The sequence below is a fragment of the Podarcis raffonei genome, chromosome 3, assembly GCF_027172205.1.
Source record: "Podarcis raffonei isolate rPodRaf1 chromosome 3, rPodRaf1.pri, whole genome shotgun sequence".
In the NCBI taxonomy this organism is placed as follows: Eukaryota; Metazoa; Chordata; class Lepidosauria; order Squamata; family Lacertidae; genus Podarcis; species Podarcis raffonei.
The window spans coordinates 84722688-84742990 of NC_070604.1; the positions used below are offsets into that span (position 1 = coordinate 84722688).

At 38.2% G+C, this 20303-nt stretch overlaps 1 protein-coding gene and 1 long non-coding RNA gene across 3 annotated transcripts in view; one reads left to right on the top strand and one right to left on the bottom strand.

The window, feature by feature from the left end:
* The window catches only part of BIRC6 (baculoviral IAP repeat containing 6), a 139469-nt gene that overhangs the window by 93666 nt on the left and 25500 nt on the right, over nt 1–20303 (top strand). For both annotated transcript variants that reach the window (XM_053382826.1, XM_053382827.1), the window contains exons 63-65: nt 190–407; nt 3897–4061; nt 4635–4803. In XM_053382826.1, coding sequence (XP_053238801.1) covers nt 190–407; nt 3897–4061; nt 4635–4803 — 552 coding nt within the window. The remainder of the gene's footprint in view (nt 1–189; nt 408–3896; nt 4062–4634; nt 4804–20303) is intronic.
* LOC128410944 (uncharacterized) lies at nt 11939–14809 on the bottom strand. The gene is made up of 2 exons (XR_008329642.1): nt 13687–14809; nt 11939–12669 (listed from the first exon to the last, which is right to left on the bottom strand). It is a non-coding gene; the product is annotated as an uncharacterized LOC128410944 (long non-coding RNA).

Genomic DNA, 20303 nt, shown 5'->3' on the forward strand with positions numbered 1-20303 from the left:
TTCATAATGACAGTATGATCGCACTTTCCTCTTTCTGTCCTTCTCCAGTTCCCTCAGTCACTCACAATTGTTTAGAAATAACAAACAAGAAATAGTATTTTAAAACTCAATGAAATACCTGTAATATGCTTTAAGCTTAATGCAGTGTGCTGACAGAAATGTTAACACTTGTTTTCTCTCTCCATCTAGGTCATATTCTGCAGTCTCCTTCCGCTAATGTGCTTCCAACCCTTCCGTTTCATGTGCTTCGCAGCTTGTTCAGCACCACACCTTTGACTACTGATGATGGAGTACTCCTCAGGCGAATGGCATTAGAAATTGGGGCAATACATCTTATCCTTGCCTGTCTGTCTGCTCTTAGCCACCATGCTCCAAGAGTCCCCAGTTCTAGTTCTAACCAGACGGAGGTCAGTTTTGCTTCAGAATAATAGGATCAGAAATATCAAGATGGGGTTTTTTTTGGGGGGGAGGGTTAAGCCAACTTATCCTTTCTTCCATGTATTCAGAATAATGGTCAAATCTGTACTTGCTTCCATAGAGATAAAATGTTTAACTTTGGGTTCAATTGTTATGATGTCATACTAGGAAGTGGCATGTCTATAGCTGACATATTGAAACATGACAGTATCTAATATGAAAGAGGTGGTTAATATTTATGGTCAGAAACAGTTTCTCCAAACCATAAGTTGTTTACAAAAATACCTGTTACCCTTACAGCAAAGCAACTTAGCTTAGGGGTATTCCTTGATACATCTTTGTCATCAGAAGCCCAAGTGTGGCTAGGAGTGCCTTTCATTTGTTTTGTCGGGTTCGCCAGCTACGACTGTTCCTGTACAGGGATAGGAAGAACGCTGTAGTCCATGTCTGATAACCTTGCAGCTAAACTGCTTTAATGTGCTTTGTGCGGAACTGCCCTCTGGCCTGGTTTGGAAGCTCCAGCAGGTGCAGGAGGCAAGATTTCTGATGAGGGCATCTGGCCAACAACATGTGTCACCATAGTTAAAGCATCTGTCAGGTTTGAGGTTCTTGTATTAATCTACAGATCCCTGAACAACTTAGGTCTTGCATAATTCCGGAACTGCCTGAACCCTTACATTCCAGCTCAGTCACTGAGATAATATGTCGGAGCCTTGTTGGTCGTACCCCAAGTTGGAGATGCTCATTTGACAACAACAGGGAGCCAAACCTTGAGGGTCATTGGCCCAGTCTTGTGGAATGCTCTACTGATAGAGATTCAGCAGGTTTCTTCTGTTCCAACTTTTAAACACCTGCTGAAAACTTTTCTGTTCCATTAGGTTTACGCAGACAATTAAGAATACCGGTACATCTTTACGCAATAGTCATTTGAGTTCTGATTTTAACTTTTTATGTGGCTTTTATTGTATAGGTTTTACATACAGTTGTTGTGAACTGTATTTTATTTATGAATTAGCGGCATATACATATTTTTATAAATAAATAAACTGTTGGAGATCTGACTTTAACATGTTCCAGGGTTTGATCATCCACCACATTATTCCAGTCTTTCTCCCTAATACGTATAAACAGTATGAGCACAGGGTTTAAATGACTGCTTCCACAGCACAAAATGGATTTTGTGGGGAGGCTATAATATACATCTAGCAAGAGACTAGAGTAGTTTTAATTAGCTTTAAAGACCACATTTTGGAGGTAATAATAATAATAATAATAATAATAATAATAATAATTTTTATTTATACCCCACCCTCCCCAACCAAGGCCGGGCTCAGGTTAGGGTTCCTGATGTATGCAGCATGCCACTATGCAGTCATAGACCACAAAAACTCAAAATAGGAGATACTATTTGTGGCTCCTTAGAACAAACTTATTTGGACTGATTGTAGTTTTTTAAAGTGTAGCCAAAGCTGACATCTAGTCAACTAGTTGCAGGCCACTGAACATGCTACAAAATCCATAATGCCTAAGCAAGCTTTATCTACAAATTTTGCAGCCACACCGATCTTCTCTTTACATTGGACAAATAACCTTCATTAGAGAGATTTAAGGAATTTGGAACAGGCATTTCAGGACATGGTAGATGACTTGACCATATACAGTGACAAGGGATACAATGAGAGTTGTGATAAGGTTCAAAGAACCTGCTGAGAATGCTTCCTGCTGACAGCTTCATTTGGCAAAATGATTCTCTAGTGAGAACACTACTGTGGAAAGTGATTGCTGTATCATCTTTTCTATGCTGTGTGATTCTTCTGGGCCATTAAACAAAACAAGTGTTATTTTAAATAATAAGCAATGCTCTGAAGTCCATAGAGGTAACCTTACATGTCTAAGTGCATTAGAAAATCAAGATGCTTATGTTCCAGTAAGACCTAGGAGATTTAAAGTCCATAAGATCCCATTAAAGTTGAAGCATAGACATCCTTATGTAAGACACTTTATTGTTGTATTGCAACCTGAACATTGTCTTATAAGATTGCTATTAAAATTGCAATTAAAATTGTTGGTAGGTGGGGGAATCCATTAGGAATTGCTGCATAACGTACACAATAGTGTGTCACTCACCAGGTAGTTTTGATATTCTGAGTAATTACATTGTTCTGTGCTCTAGTCGGTAACATCTTTTTGTTTTTGTTTTTTATATAATAATTTTTATTAGTTTTCAATTACAGTCCAATAATGGCCTCATTATAACAATACCAATATATAATACAATTATTAATACCAATCATTCAAATACCAAATTATATAATTTATATTAAGTGGCCTCCTGCGTGCTAGATTTGATGGTTTGGTGATTTTCTTTATTTTTGCATTCCAAAATCTTATTAATTTTAATTACATTCCAGTCATAATAATAATTCCTTATATAACACCTGCAATATTAATAACTTCTATTCATGTTGACACATTAAATGATTTATAAAACTACAGGTGAAGAACTCAAACAATATCCTTGATCTTCCTGTGTGTGGCAATTATTCTGTCCATGGTGTTTCTTCCTGTCCTTGTAAGATGTTATGTCTTTCTTTCCCCTAGTTGTTGCTGTTATCCGTCATGCCTTGGGCGGAGCTGATATGCATTGTTGTTCCAGAAATTTCTCTATCACTCCATCCCGTGCTTTAACAACAGTTGCAGAAGTTACTCTTTCCCAGTAAATAACCTGTTGTCACCATTTTTCCTCTCAGCCTGGGAAGAAGAGCGGTCTTGAACTGCGGGTGACTTAATAAAGAACCTTATCAGTTCCTTAGCTGTTCAAAGACTTTTTTCATCCTTTCTTTCAACTGAAGATATATGAGCAATTATACTTCCAATTAAATTAAATTCCAAGTCCTCTTAGCGTTATTCAGTTCACTTTGTAAATAATAAAGGATGGAGAAGCATCAGCTCTAAGTTTCCATCGTAAACCTTTTGCAAAATAAAGTTTCCCTCCCTTTTTCCTTTTTTTTTATGCACACAGTTCCATTTGATATTATATTCCATGTTTATAATCCAATTTCTTCCATCCTCGCTTTTACAAATATAATTTGAACTAACATTCAGGGGAGGGTTGCTGAATCATAAATGTAGAGAAGAAAACTTTAAATGAAGAAACCATGGGCTTCCCTCCCCCCCCCCGTCTTTTGCACTGAATGAAGTCTTATCTCAAGTTCAAACCTTAAAGTCTTTGCAGTTGGTTTCTTCCACAGTTTGTGATCCCATCTCTTCTATCATCCTATAGCATAGATCCTGGGGATGAAAGCCACTTACCAAAGCTGCTTAGAATCCATGGTTAAGAGGGACTTTTAACAACCCATGCTCAAAGAATCAGAATAAAGAGAATCTAGTGTTTACTAGGATATTATTTGGCTTCTGATTCCTGAATATGAAATGAAGTGATTCTAAATAGTAGGGTGATTTATTTTTCTTTTTACTAGCCACAGGTGTCAAGCACACATAACAGTGCAACCACAGAAGAACAGCAGCTTTACTGGGCTAAAGGCACTGGGTTTGGAACTGGTTCTACTGCTTCTGGATGGGATGTGGAACAAGCTTTAACTAAACAGAGACTGGAAGAAGAACACGTCACGTGTCTCTTACAGGTACTGGAGAACAGCACAACATTCATACATTGCCAAAAATTATCATTTGGTTTCTTACATGTATTGGCTGTTTATTTGTGCTGTAGTGCATTTCCCACTTGCATGGTCAAAATACCCTGTCCACAATTCAGAGAACCTTGTGTCTAACTCTTGGGCATGCAACTCAGCTTCATTATTCCTCTCTTCCTTTCAGACTCTGTGTTGCATAATGAACCTTTTATTCATGGATGTTTGAAAAATATTATTTGCAGCACATTTGTAGCTCCTCCCTTCTTTGGGAAGAGGGAATGAAATTGACATCTTTTAAGGTGGTGTTTGTAATGGGAGTTCTTAAATTCCCCATTAAAATTGCCTTTTAAAAATCATAAGAATTCTGAACTTTTTTGTTCTGCATATATATATATATATTTCTGCCTAGTAATAAAAAGTTTATAATATTGGATTTCTGATGCATCAGATATATCACATACTCAGTTTAATAAGAGTCTAATTGTTATCTTTCAGCTCACATTCTATATGACATGTTCTACTATTATTAATCTAATTTTGACTTGGTGTTTTTAAACTGCTCAGGTTTTGGCTAGCTACATAAATCCTGCAGGCAGCACATCAAATGGAGATGTCCAGTCCAGCCACGAAAGTAGAGGACAAAACAGCAATGCCCTTCCGTCAGTTCTGCTAGAACTACTTAGTCAATCATGTCTTATTCCAGCAATGTCATCTTATCTCCGCAATGATTCAGGTAATGTACTGCTCTTTGTTTTTAAAAACAGCATGTTCTAGTCTGGTAAATACATGGCAGGTTTTTATAAAAGTTGCTTTAGATATCAAATTCAAATGGAGCATTTGAAGTTTGGGTAATCTGTGAGAAATTAGTGGCTTGAAGGTGAACATAATTAGTCTAGAAGCAAGTAGAAGTGCAGTTTGGCTGTGAGGTTTTTGGGTTGGCAGTGCATATTTCCCATTTCTTATCCCTATTTTCTTATGTAAATGTGTACTATTTAACTTTCATGTCCATTGTCTATATGCAAGTACTGCAGTGATAAGCACTAGAAGCTTCCACAAACACTATACAATGCTATCTTTTGGCAGTAGGACTCAGAATTGTTGCAGGTTGAGTGTCTGTCAGCATATTATGTCTCATTCCAATGTCAGCAGTTACCAAATATATATAGTTCCTCTTCCTGTTGGGTGTGTGCATCCTTGCTGTCTGCAAAGCTGCTTCTGTTGACCTTTGAAGCTCTTGCTGAAGTGCAATTAAGCATGAGGAATTTGTCAAAAGTGGAAATAGGACTTGCCCTGTGTGCACGTTAAAGCACTTTAGTGTAGGGTTTTTGAATTAGTTGAATTCTGTTTGTTCGGCCATAAGGAAAGATCCCAGCTGTCTTTGAGCACATTTCGATAATCCTACAACTGCTGAGGTAAGGTTCGAATTAAGTGTAGTGCTATAGCAAATATTCTGTCAGTGCAAGGATTTCTTCCTGTGCAGTGGAACTTTCTCTCCCTGTCCTCTCCCTGAATGAAACCTAAATCTGTTCTCTCAGCCTTGTGGAGCAGATTTGTGGATAGTAGCACAGAGGGAGTTGAGGGAAAGTCCCATTGCATAGACTTGCACAATTATTTAGTTGAATACCACCCCATAGGTGTTTTTGGACTTGACTTACACTCTACTGCTTTTTCTTCATGATGAGAGTTACTGTGATTTGAAGTTTAATTTCATTAATAAGGCTCTTGCAAGTTTTTTTGTCATTGCCCAAATGCTTTGTCAGGTTCACTGACCTTTTAAAATTAATTAATGTATGTTTCATGAGTACTCACTATACTTCCCATATGATCTTTCCAGAGTACTCTGTAGTATATTTTGCCAGCAGTTTCTGTACCTAGCTCCTTAGCAATACGCATTTCCTATTACAAAAAAATGTTTTACTATCTACATTCTATATCTATATTATCTATACATTTTCAAGTTTCTGGTTAGTTTTAAGCCAGATTGTGACCATATCTACTTAGAAGTCAGTCAGTACTGTCAATTTTCATGCAACTGCTTCCATAAGTATGCTTAGGGTTGCAGAGGTCATCTTTTTGCCCTGCCAAAGAAGATTATTCAGTGGTTCATAAGGTATCAGTAGGCTAGCATTTGTATTGCCAGGGATGGGGAACCTGTGACTCTTCAGATGTTGTAGTCAGACTCATTATCTCTGACCACTGGCCATGCTGGCTGGGGCTGATGGAAGTTGGGAATCAAAGAATAAGTGGAGGGCCACAGGTTTCCTTTCCCTGTACAGTGGTACCTCGGTTTAAGAACAGTCCGGTTTAAGAACTATTTGGTTTACAAACTCTGTAAAACCGGAAATAGTGTCTTGTTTTGAGAACTTTACTGCGGTCTAAGAATGGAATCCAAATGGCGGAAAGGTACTGGCTGCGGGAGGCCTCATTAGGAAAAGTGCGCCTCAGTTTAAGAATGGACCTCCAGAACAGATTTAAGTTCGTAAACCAAGGTACCACTGTATTATGGATCCCATGGAGTCTCATTTAAGGTTTATTGTCTCCTATTTCTAAGTATGTGACTCGAAATAAGATTCAAATTGTTAATGCCATGATCTCAAATGAAGCAGTTCTACACAAATTCAGATCTTTGCATGCTTTATTGAAATCAGCAGATTGATGCAGGAGTCTTGGACCTTTTAAAAACCAAGCATCCAGTTAGCCCAAGAGAACCCACTTTTCATCCAGATATAGATATCTAAATTTACACCGTTTATACTTTCTCTTCTTAGAAAAATACACAAGCAAAAGCTGATGAACTGGTGGTGTTGCTACTGGTGTTAGCCCAGCGTAGGTCAGCATGACACAGGTGTGCATCTTGAAATGCCATTTGACAATTTATACTAACAGAGGAAGCAACCTACATTTAAACCAATAGTTATGGACATAGAAGCAGTTAATGGGAAACAGCTATTGCCCTGAGGTCCACATCCAGTATCTGGTTGGCTGCTGTGGGGAGCATAGAGTTGGACTAAATGAGTCTCTCTTCTGATCCAGCTGGGCTTTCCTTAAAGTGGTAATGTGTTCTACTCAGAATAAACCACTAAAATGAATCCATTGTTTTAGATGGGTTTTCTCTGAGTATGACTTGGATGGATATCACTCAGCATAATTAGGTGGTCTGATCTATTTCTGTTAAACACTTGAGCTGAATCACAGCAGATGGCTTGGCTGTTTGGATTTTGATAGCGAATGGGAAGCACAGTTGCCTTGAGCCTCCTGTCAAACTCCCCTTTATCTTTCTTGCCTTCCTTCATTGTGGGGTTAACTATTTCATTTCAGTGTTGGGCAAGGTGCATAAATTCTGTATTTTAGACATTTTGGAGGAGTGTGAGGCATAAGAAATTGAGAATGATTAACATTGGCAAGCATATCTTTATTCCATTTCCCAGTGTTACATTTTTAAAAACCTTGATATGAAGGCCATCCCCCCCTCTTACACGAACTATATCAGTGCCAGAACATGGTCTGCTGGAAAGGAAAGCAACTCCTTGCTTTTTGAATGGGATGAAGGAAATTTTGTTGTTGTTGTTGTTGTTGAAAATAATGTGTTTGTCCCAATAAAGGTAAAGGTAAAGGTACCCCTGCCCGTTCGGGCCAGTCTTGCCAGACTCTAGGGTTGTGCGCTCATCTCACTCTAGAGGCCGGGAGCCAGCGCTGTCCGCAGACACTTCCGGGTCACGTGGCCAGCGTGACGAAGCTGCTCTGGTGAACTGGCACCAGCGCAGCACACGGAAACGCCGTTTACCTTCCCGCTATAAGCGGTACCTATTTATCTACTTGCACTTAAGGGTGCTTTCGAACTGCTAGGTGGGCAGGAGCTGGGAACGAAGACGGGAGCTCACCCCGCCGCGGGGATTCGAACCGCCGACCATACGATCGGCAAGTCCTAGGCACTGAGGTTTTACCCACAGCGCCACCCGTGTTCCCCGTTTGTCCCAATATTTGCCATTATTTTCTCATTATTAATATGATTAACACTCATTCAAGTGTTATGCCTAGTGCCACCCTCCAGCTACACCAAAAGTCTTTAAAATACATTCAGTTGTAACTAAGCTGCATTAAGTGATTTAAAAGTGTATATTTAAAATAGCTTAATGCTGTTTTTCAGGACTGAGGTCCTTTCAAGGCAGCTCAAAGTAAAAACTATGCATTCATACATTAGACTTATTTTACTTTAAGAGGCTTATTCTGTAAATGTGGCAAATGAACAAGTTGGTCTACTACAAGATCCCAGTGCACTGAGTTGTTTCCTTTTCATTCTGCATACCCTCTAAGGAGCTCAGGGCAGCATGCTAACTGAAATGTCTGCCATGTTATCATTGCAGCCACCCTGTGTAGTACCTTAAGCAAAGTGATAGTGTCTGACCCAGATAACCCAGGGAGCTTCATTGCTCAATGAGAAATTTGCACTTGGGATTGATAAGCCCAAGTTGACCACAGCAGCCACTGCTCCACACATTCTGAAGGATGCATGTTTCTACAGCGGAAGTGTAGAAGAGTGGGCTGGCTGGAAAACTAGGAAGCCATAAAAGATTGCCTAACAGCCAAGCAAGTAGCAGGAACCAGTCATGGTAACACTGAACTTGGTGGACGGAAAATGGGAAGACTTGTTTGCAGTGTGGAGGGTTCCTGTTCACTGTTCCAGCTAGCTAAACAAACTTTCCACAGTGCTCCATTCTGTGTTTTCTCACCTGGTTTTTCATTCTGCCCCACAGCAGCCAGTCAATATTCTGTGTCCACTGAGCATGCTAAGTCTTCATGTGGCTGTTTTGGGGATCCTCACGGGTTTTTCCTAAACATTTTTGTACTTCTGCAAACTTTGGGATTCTTCCAAGCCTGCAGCTATCTCTTTTTTTGAGCATGGGTGGTGCTGTTTTGGTTACATGGACAACAGCATTCACAAGCTCCACAATTCAAGTACAGAGCAGTTCATGTACACAGCTCCCTGAAGCCGCCTAATTGTCTCCTTGTGGTTTGTGGCTGCCCTGTCCTTTCTTGCCCCGAGTAAGCCAGAGTCCCTGCCCAATACAGTATTTTGAACAAAAGTGAAACAAAGCATCCCTTTTTGGATCTCTGACATAATAATGCATTTATAGTTGCCAACTTATAGTTGCCAGCTGTTTTAGCCAGTTAAGTTTCTGGCTTCCAACAGAGGCATCATTTAAATTAGGAAAATAACACAAACATACATATTGCAAACCCACAACGCATTGTTTGTAGAATGCTATGCATCCTAGTTAGCTTGGCGGATTAATAACATCAGACCCAGACCTATACTGTTAGTGAGCTTCAGAATGAAAACGGGAGGGGGGGAAACCCATGTAGCTGGTTAGATTTTAAAGGAGTGGGGAATGTATTTCAGCTTGAGGGCTGCATTCCCTTCTGGGCAGCCCTCTGGGGGCCATACACCAATGGTGGAGAGAGTAGCTTGTGCCAATTTTGCCTTTGTACGGTAAGCTGGTTTACACACACACACACACACACCCTCTGTATTCTCCATCCAGACAAGCAAGAGGCATGATCAGGACACATTCCAGGTAGGCAAAAACACTTGAAATGCCAAGCAGGACCAATGAGGGGGGTGGCTTGGGAGAGGCTTGTCTGAGGGCAAACAGATGCCTGGAGGGCTCATTCAGACCGTGGGCCTGAGGTTCCCCAGCCATGATGAAATGTGCTCCCACATAAGAGTCCAAAATGTGGTTGCATTTTCAATGTGTTTGGTCTGTAGATGGCATCAATTTGCTGCAGTAATAATGAAATTCCTACCTACTTAAGTGATGGGCCAGGCTTAATAGTTTAATCAATTTCTTGTACTGATGAATCACTCAAGCCCTGTATCTTAAATCATAATTGAAATCGTTCTAAAATACCTTCAGATAGCTCCTAATACAAAGTCCTTCTCTTTGCATTTTCCCCTTGCATTGTATATACTTTGTTGATTGGTTTAGACCTGCTCATTCAATTAAAATGCTACGAAAACATGCTGTAGTAATTGCTGCTTATCGGAATGGCACAGTTACAAATAGTCACACATTTTTACTAATGTTGTTTATATGGAAGGGTAATTACCTGTTCTCTCTATGTCTAGGGTAAAATCTAGTGATATTCATGCATGCATGAGCAGGACAGCTATTCATGGTTTGGATTTCGCCCTCCTCTCTTCCCCCCACATGCCCCTGAAATCACTCTACAGGGGGCTGCAGAGGGAGGAGAGGGAATTGAAGCCTCGTTCTTTTCACCCAACATTGGAATTCACCTCTTGTTCATTTAAAAAACAGGTGGGGAAAGAAAAAGTGTATCCTCCTGTGGTATCCTAATTGTATGGCTTAGGGAAAGTGGTGAATGTGGGCAGTGTTTAAATTGTGGCTGCAGTGAGAATTATGGAAGACTGGGTTGATGAAGGCTATTAACATCTATTTACACAAGCAAACATGGTTACTTGTGCTTTGCATTTGATGTATAGTCTTTGGTACAATATCCTTCATGATACTATAGTTTGAGCTTAGAAGTAAATCAAGGAAACATTGTAATATGGCTTATTCCACTTAAAACTATAACTATGTGTCCAGCTTCTGCTTGTATCATCTTGCCTTTATTCATGGCCCACTTCTTTCTTTCTGATCCCAAATATGGCCTCCCTGTTGCATGCCAGGGAAATAAAGCTCCTCTGTGCTCCTAAAATCCTTTTTATATCTCTGAGTACTTGGCTAGTCTCCCATGCATTACTTTAGATGTTCGCAATAAACATGGTTTAATTTAGATTAAGGAATCAGTGCTTTCACTGGGTAGAGAATTTGGTTCCTGGGAGGACTGAGATCAACCCACCTATCTCTAGGCCCCAGTTCCCCACCTATAAAGTGACCTTCATGGTGCTTTAGGAATGAGCATTATGTAAAAGATTAAATAGTAATAGATGGCAACAGCCTTGTTCTATATCTACTCTTATTATAAATATTTTATTTTTAAAAAATGTGTGTGTGTATCTATATCTCTCATTTAATAAATTGCACACCCCCCCAAGATAGCATGCTGGAAGTAGAAGCATGGAGCCCTAGTTTCCGAATTATTCTGAATTTTAAAAGCTTTATTCAGAGGATGGCCTGGCAGTACTATGAAGATGGTCCTTTTAAAGAATTGGTTTGGTTTGAAAGTAGAATGTGAAAAAATGTACATTTTCCTTAAGAAATAATAGTGGCCCAACAGCACAGCCCTATGCCTGTTAGAAGGAAATCCCAATAGGTTCAATGCAGATTAGTCCCAAGTAAGTGTGAATTTGATTGCAGCTTAAGTTTGTATCCTTCCAAACTCTACAATAACTTCCTTTGATTTATTCAATGGAATTTTAAGTATGTTAACCCAGGACAATAGGCAGTATGCAACTTGGAGAAAGAAGCTATCTGGTTTGGTTACTTACATGCAACTCAAAATTCCAATTAATCAAGTTGACTCCCGACTAAGTTAGTTGGACTTTAGTCCTATTTAAGTAAATGGAACTTGCCATGTTGATTTCAGTGGAAAACAAAGTTCATGTAACACAAGTTCCAGCTCACTGTATTTGTTTTCTGAATCTAGCTGAATTAAGAATTTCTGTAGCTTCTTTCAAACACTTTGTTCACTTTAAGCTATGAGAGAGCCTTAAAAAAAAATTAAGGTCATTTTAAAAAATGGCTGAACCTTTCCAAAGAAATGCAAACTACGTTTTGTAGTACAAATATTTTTAAATGTTTTCTTTTGTATAGAACATCTCTCACAGGCATGGGTGAAAAATTGATATCCAAAGGCAAAAATATTGACATGATTGTCAGCTGTATAATGATTAAAAGTATTGCTGAAGAATAGTCATTTAAAATTTTATTTTCTCATAATACAGTACTTTACAGTGCTCTTTTTTCTACACTTCATATATAGTTGTGTAATTTTTAGCACATAATGATAGTTTTAAAACGAACTGAACTCCTCCCACCCTGGTTGTCCACCTACACAGAGGTACATAGTCACATATCCAAAAGCATAATCGGGTCAAGTAAATAAAACATCTTGTAGGAAGGTTTTATGGCACCATTATCTTTTTTTTTTTTACCTGCTTATATATGCCTTGCATATTCATTGGCAGTAGAATGCCATATTCACCTCCAGTATTTGAGCTTCCGCAGTCATCAGTGAGAAGTTGAATATCTGTCATTTCTATAATTTAATAGTCTTAACTGGGTTCACAGACGTGTTTTGCAGTCACTGGTCTTGTGCCTCTAAATAGGCACTTCTCACTGGAATGTGTTTGATAGACTCTGTTTCCTGTTGGGTAGTGTTCACCAACCTTACTTGCCATTGCTGGTCTTTTCGCACTATTTTCCGAATTGCTAGAAAACCATCAAAGTGTTGTGTAGATGTAAACAAAAACAATTACAAATAGATTAAGCACTGTTCCGATGATTCCCAGCAGAGCTAAAACAGATTCCTCCTTTTCCTCACTCTCTTCTTGCCTTTTTACGTCTTCTAGTGTTGTGATGGCAGAGCTCCTCATTTTTCCTGCAAATGTCTTCACCAGTGTTCCTACAGCTGGCTAAAAGGGAGAAGAAAAAATTACTCCACATAGTAACTTGGAATTGGTTCACACTCACTCTCTCTTCCACACACCCTTGGTCACTTGCTCCCTCCCCTCCTCAGTCTCTCTGTGTGTCTATACTGTTATAGTGTGGCATTTTGTTTTTCACAATAAAGAATGGGAAATGCAGGATGATTTAAATTAGGAACCTGCACCTTCTCTGCTTTAATACAGCTGTACTTCCTATTTTAAGAAAGTTGTTATCAGTTGTCTCTCCACTGATAGCCCAGTCACTGGAAATAGCCAGGTGTTTATATATCTTTATGATGGGGTACTGAAGTGCAAATTTCCTAATGTAGAAATAGTAAGTGTGGTTAGTCTTCCTTGTGAAAAAGTAGGCTAATTTTAATAGGCTTTATAAATCCCCACAATTGTGTGCCTCTAGAACAAACACAAAATACAGAATGCATGCAATCCCCCTGAAAGAAAAATACATCGTAAAGATGTTTTCATGTGATTTTCATACATGTTTTCATACGTTATAGCGTTAGAAAGGCTTGGAAAGTGTGTGTCTCGTGTGGAATATCAGCCATTTGGTAAATTGTCTGTTTTCTGTGATATTGAGATACATTTAAGCTCCATCCTGTACACATTTACCTGAAGCCCCTTGAAATCAGTAGGGCTTTCTTCTGAGTATGTGACTGTGCTATAGTTAAAGCTTTTAGCTGCATAGTTCTGCCTATAATCTTAATGTGTTTTGGTATCAAGTGTGCAATTTTACTTATTTGCTGTCTGTTGCCTTTAAATGTTACTGTTGAAAATTTTTGTTAGTGTGGTCAGAATGTTATGCCTAATGGTTGTGCATGTTTACACACTTAACATTTAGAAAGACATTCTATGTTACAATGGTCTTGGCTTCTCCTGAAGTCTCATGGATCTTTTTATTATTACCATTGCCTTTAAAGGTAAAATGCTGGTAGCAATCAAAACAAATAAATTCATTTTTGAATAAAGATTTTTAAAAGCCTCTCTTACCCTACATTGCATCAGGAATAAAATCTCATCAGACATGCTGCTTACTCCTCACTGCAGTGGAGAAACAGCCTTATCTTCATGGAGGGCTGTTCTTTTCACTCAAAGCAGAAATCATATGCATGCATGAACAATTTCTTGATAGATTAATCTGTGGATGCGATAATATTACAAAATCTTCCGAGAAATGTAGGCATTCTTTTGGTTATCCACTGAAACGATGCGCTGTTAGTAAAGAAACCTCTGCTCTGCATATCCAGGTTGTATGTTTCTTCCCTGTTTAAATATTGAAATCTTCCATAAGATGAAACATTTTCTGTGCAAACAGTGATTATAGCATTAAGGCTCCAGTTAAAATTTAATCTCCCACTTCTTGTCCTGTATATGTAGCTGTTCCCCAAGACATTCCAATGGAATGGTCGTTTGACATCTTCTCGATGTGGGTAACTCTCTGGATATGTTTCTCTCGTGTAGCTGAGTTGTAAATCCAAATGTAGCAGATATTAGTCTGTTTACATTTTTGTCCAGAAGGAAGGAAGTTTCTTGTTTGCTCTGGGGTTAGGAGTGTTCCACACCTGCATTCAAAGCATCTAACAGATAATTCCAAGGCATTCTTCGGAGCATTGCATAACTTAGCAGCCAGTCAAATCTGAGGAGTGGAATGACAGTGGCTTCAGTTGCATGCTGTAGTGAGTGGTGACATTGATTAAACATGCAGTTGGCACTTGCTGAATAAAGAACAAGCTACAAGTCACCCTTGCAGACAGTGAATTGCATAACAATACACAGTGGTTCTGCTGTTTCATTGTCAGGCCAGTCACATTTTAATCCAGTAACAACTGTGAAAGTGTACTGTGTAGAATAAAGCCAAGTTAGCTGTCTGTCAGGGTTTTCTGACAATGTGCTCTGTTACAAATAGATGACATTACGGCATTCATGCTGAAACAGGCTGGCTGGGTGCTGTTGTTTTTTTGGTCCCTTTCCTTCTGCTTCTTGTAGGCTATTGTTTTGGGATGGAATTTCCTTTTAATGTGCATTCATTCCTCTCCTGTGCTCTACCCGAAGAATACAGGTCAGTGTGAACGTTGTCAACATAATACAATTAACAAAAGAAAATGTTCGCCATCTATTGTGGTAGGAAGCATTAACTTGAAGTAATTTGATGTATGAATTCTGGATCTTAGTGTTTTTCAGGCTGGTGTGTGAGATTTGTGTGTAATACTTGTTCAGTTGTGTTTTTTTAAAGTATTTATACAGTAGTTAACTTTTGTAGTTGGCTGTCTCACTGGAAGGCATTTCAGTATTTATTCATTAACAGATACATGGAGATTGCTATTGAATGAAAACCGTGTTTGCTTGCATGCAGTGTCTGTGTGATGTACAACTGGCTTTCCTTGTCTACAGATGTGTTCTTTCTGTGAACATTTTTTTAAGAGGGGCTCCTCCCAGGAAAACCTTGTGGTTTCTGTGATTTTCCTTTTAAAGGAATTTAAAGCCTCAAAAGGTGTATGCAGAACAAAAGAATAGTGTTGCTGTTTAAAACTTGATATGTAACAGAGTCCGCAATAAAATGGAAACATATTCTAAAACTGCAGTGCTAATAGTATGGCCTTCTTCAATGTAAAGCAACACATTTTTTTATATAACTGACATTCTTAATACTAACTAAGCTTGGCATGAAGAATCTAAAGACATTTTCATGTCCAAAAGCAACTGGGGAAATGGTATTGAGACATGTGTTATTGTTTACATGACTTGAGTTCCATCGTATATCCTATTCCTATTTTAAAAAGAGGGTGCATGTTCAAGCATGAGTACTGAGTCCATATGTTGATCTGTATGTTCTTGATTCCTGCAAAACAAGCCTCTTTAAAATATGCTTTAAAAATACATGGAATTTAAATGCATGTACGGAATTATCAACAGTTGTCTGGTATATATGTTTATTGGCTAGAAATAATATTTCATTTTGGAAAGAATTTAAGTAATATCCTTATAATAAATCAGTCAGCATGCTGCTCCGTAATACAAATCGATGTGCAATAGCAAAGAAGTCTCCAGGTGCTAATATGAAACTTGAATTTCCAGACCAGAATGCCTCTATTCTTTATCTATTTTAATCGGATTTACTGCTAAAAACAAAAACAAAACCCCCACTATATTTATCCTAATCTGTCTTCAGCCATATATCTGAGTTCTCTGGAATCCAAAAATGTGCGTGGTTGATCAAAACAATCAATTTACTGTTGGTAGTAAAGTCAGATATCAATATTGTTCAAGTTAAATGTACATGTTTAATATTCAGGTAAATAATATTTGCTCCTGAACTCCTAAAGTAGCATGCAGAGCTATAAAAACAGACAATCCCTGCCCTCAAGCTTGCAATCGGAAAAGATACAGCACAAAAGGCAAATGGATTGGAAAAGAGAAGGAAATAAGCAAATTTAAGTACCAGTTCTTGGGTGCCAGTATCTTGCACAATCTGCTGGAATTTTAACAGTTGAAGGAGAACAGGAGCCAAAAGTTTCTGGTCTGGCCCTGAATCCTTTTTCTTCCCTGCTCTGCTGCAGCTTGATGGAATGCCAGGTGACAATTGATGAGGGATTGAGGTGGCTTATCAGCTCAGCTGCCGATATTGGTAGCTCTGCATCTCCCGCTGCTCAATTAATAACTGTTATTTCCTCGTAAAAGCAATAGTAATTTACTATTACTGAATTAAGAAATACTTAAGTGATCTACCCCCCCCCAATAGCCTCTGTTGGCAGTGGTTATCCTGATTGAGAATTGTTTGATGTTTTCTGTTCTTAAATTGAGCACATCTTCCTACCCACCATACTCCACAACTTTTCTATGTGAAGGGACTGCTAACATCAACGACCGCATCTCATACAGGCTTGTTTACAGAATGAAAAGGCAATCTATTACTGATTTTAGCCTCCCATTTCTATATTTCAGATATAACACAATAAGATTTCAGAAGTCACACTAAACTTAGCGTGACAAAAATAAGTCACTGCAAGCCCCACACTTTTTCCCTTCCTGCCCCAGCACAAGTTATGTTTCTGGTTTTGCTTAGCCACAGCTTGTTCTGTTACCCAAATCATAGTATGATTAATGTTTGAAAGAAGCTCACTTCAAACTGTGACTTGACTTAGCATTAGCCACAGTTTATCGTTTGAATGGCATGATAAACTGCGTTTAATGAAAATCAGGAGGGGGAGCATATGAGTGTGATTTAGATTGACATCTCAACACCATCAGTACATCAGTTTGTTACTTTTTAAATAAAAACAACACTTCTCCAAATATAAGCTCTTTCACTCCCCCTCTTTTTTTTGAGCCACAAGACTCTCCTCTTTTCTAGAGCAGGTATTGACAAACGTGCATTTGGCAAGCCATTTTTTAACCTTTTACCATGTGCTTGCATGGTGGTAGTGCTCCTGTTGTGACTCACCTTGGATCATGCTGCAGCCCATCGTTCCATCTTCTAAGTTGCTAAAGGCCCAAGGACAATGCACTTGGGAATATTTATTTATCTAGCAATGCTTTTCTGGGCAACACCATCCAACATGGCTTACAGCATTGGAGGGGAATACCCACAATGATAACGACAACCTTGCATTTAAGAATTCATCTGGTTGCTGGATAATGAAATAGTTCAATGTGCAACAGCTATTTAGCTATAACAGCCTATTGAAGGACTTTTAACATTGTGACCTCATTTTAATTCATGGCAGTCCAAGATTACAGGTTAAATCTTGTGCAGCGGTGTTGAATGAAACCAATCAATTATCTACAAAGCAGCTAAAGCAGCATTATGCAACTAAGGTAGCAAATAACCACCACCTTAAATAACAGCTGGAGCTGTATTCTTGTGACAATTTTGATACTATTAAAACTCTGGTGAAATACATTCTACAATAGACAAAGGAAATATTTTTGTAAATACAGTCAACCCCCATCCAAACATTTGTTTTGTCGTTGTTTTACAAGCAAATCACACGTTTCTCGATATAACTTTGACATCCAGCAGACCATTTATTACTATGGTATCTGTCCAGTTTTAGTTCTTTATGTCATTTTAACCTTCTATAGATCCTAAGAACATATATTAGCTTCTGTAAAAAATCGTGTATTTCCAGAACTTCAGGCAATATTTCATGGCATATGTACATCCAACCAAATGGATTTCATTACATGATTAGAGGAGTGTTAAATTTACATCATGAACAGTGTATGTTGGGAAATCTGAATATTCTAAGGATTGTTTTACATAAGAGTGTACTGTGCAGACATTTTCTTGTGTTGGGAAAATTAAGCAGTTGGAATTCAGCCCTGACACATGGGTAACAGTGTGCCAAAATTTGTAGGGTCCAACCAAGTGCAGTATGGTAAGAGAAGAGAATCTGGTTTTAAAATATTTTACCCGAAGAACTAAAACACACTATAACATATTGTAGCAACAAACTTTAGACTGCAATACAAATTCCCAAGCCTATCATTAAAATATCTTCTATCTAGATAACTTAGTTTTCTGTGTCTTTGTAAATCACACAAGAAACAATGAAGGCATAAATAAGGCATAGTTATTCTTACACTTTCATTGATCACCTTAAATCTGTCTGGGCGACCACTCATCACAGTTCAAATGATTACAGTGCTCTTGCCAATCTGCCACCTTAAATAACCACTTGCCAATAACCTCATTGTTGCAATAATCCATGGCAAATTTTCTAATACTTCTTGTACTTTAGATCTAATTATACCTTACTGAAGAGAATTATTGAATGGAGGAATTATTGAATGCCTATTTTTTAAAGAAGAATAAAGGGTGTTTTAGATAAACTTGATGAGAAACAGTAAATTTAAAAAAATGGAATTAAAAGGAATAATTGCACAAATGCCTATAGGCAGGGCAGGGCTGTGAATGTACTACTGTTCCATGGGAGCACAGAATGTGATACTGAAAGTAGACTTATGCTTTCAGTGAATCATTACTCTCATTTTTGGAAAGAAATAAACAAGTTTCAAGTCTCTATGGTTGCTTGAAAGTATATGGACAAGGGCTGCTGAAATCTCAAAAAACCAGAGGAATTGCCAAATTAGAATTTCAGTAGTTGGGAAGAAGTGTTTCCATGCCCCTTCCCTTTTCTTTGACATTGCAGAATGAATTGTGCAAAATAGGAAAATTATAAATTACACAAACTTAATAAACAGAATGCTAGCCATGCCTTTGAAACTAACAAGTCCCAGTTGTTGTCTTGCAAACAATGATTTGATGCCATTTTCAGAATCGAGCAATTGTTAAAATAATCAGTAGTAAAAAGACACACATCTATAGTACTATATTTTTCTAGAAACTGTAGAGACTTTGGTTACAGCACCATGTTTATTTTACTTTACCAGAATTCTTAATTGAAGTTTTTAAAGGAATATAAAGTGATTGCAGCTTTGTCTTATTAAATGGTTCCGGAGTCCTTCCTAATGATGGCAGAAGTGCATTCACCTCACCTAGCTTTTTACTCAACATTTTGATATTAAAATTGGAATATAGTGGCATTTTTGGCACAGATAGAGCTGCTAAGCTATCTGAAAAGAACGAAAATGTTTCCTTCTTTCTTTTTCCTTTTTCTCTAGTAGATTAATGATGCCCCACCTATCTTGTACAGAGTTCTCTAGGCAAGCTCTTCTTTCAAAAGCAACAGGACTGTAGAGTGTTAATTAGACATTTCATAAAAGACTAGCCTCCGGTTGTTGCTTAAATAGAAAAAGCGAAAGGCAGTAGAGCGTGAAGTATTTGGAACTGACACTATAGCCTCTAGCTTAGACTGTGTTCATATATCGTATGTTTGAAAAGGTGCAGTAAGGAAGCAGAAATCAGGAAAGGCTGCAATTCTGAATTATTTGGAAACAGGAAACAGAAGTTTGACATTCGTTAAGAAACGTATTTTCTGAAGTGCTAAATATTTGGCTTTTCCTATAGAACAAGATTGCTATTAAACACTTTAATAAAATAACGAAAACTGCGCTCTCTTTCCTTTTTAAGTACTATGGTCACTATTTTAAATCTTTGGCGTGTTAATGGGATTTTCAGGGATCTAATTAGATAACAGACCCTAAGGGTTTCAGGCTCATTAGCATTATTGGTTCATGACTATGAAGTCCTCAAGAATGACTGAAGTTATCACATAGTATTCAGTGGATGGCACAGTTGCTCCAGAAAGATGCTCTTTGGAGATTTTCTTTGCTCTGTGCTACATAGCACATGTTTTTTGTATTTTTGTAGTATTAGGAATGAATGCCTAACTTAATTTTTGTTTTGTTTGCTTTGGTAAGCATAGATTGTGATGCTTATGCCTTTTGGCACTTGAGGAACAGAGACTTACAAAGAAACCAATCTCTTTTCATTTCATACTTCATTCACTCAAAAATGGTTTTCAGATGAGGCTGGCTGTATTATTCTTAGAGCAATTTTGACGGAAATGTGCAACATTCTGTTAAACAGCATTCAGGTTTTTGAGGGGGTTTTTCTGTTTAAAAGCCTCATCCAAAGCATTACCTTGTGTTGGATAGGTGACTGTTTACTATAGTTGTATGAATTCTGTAGAATCTAGTGACCT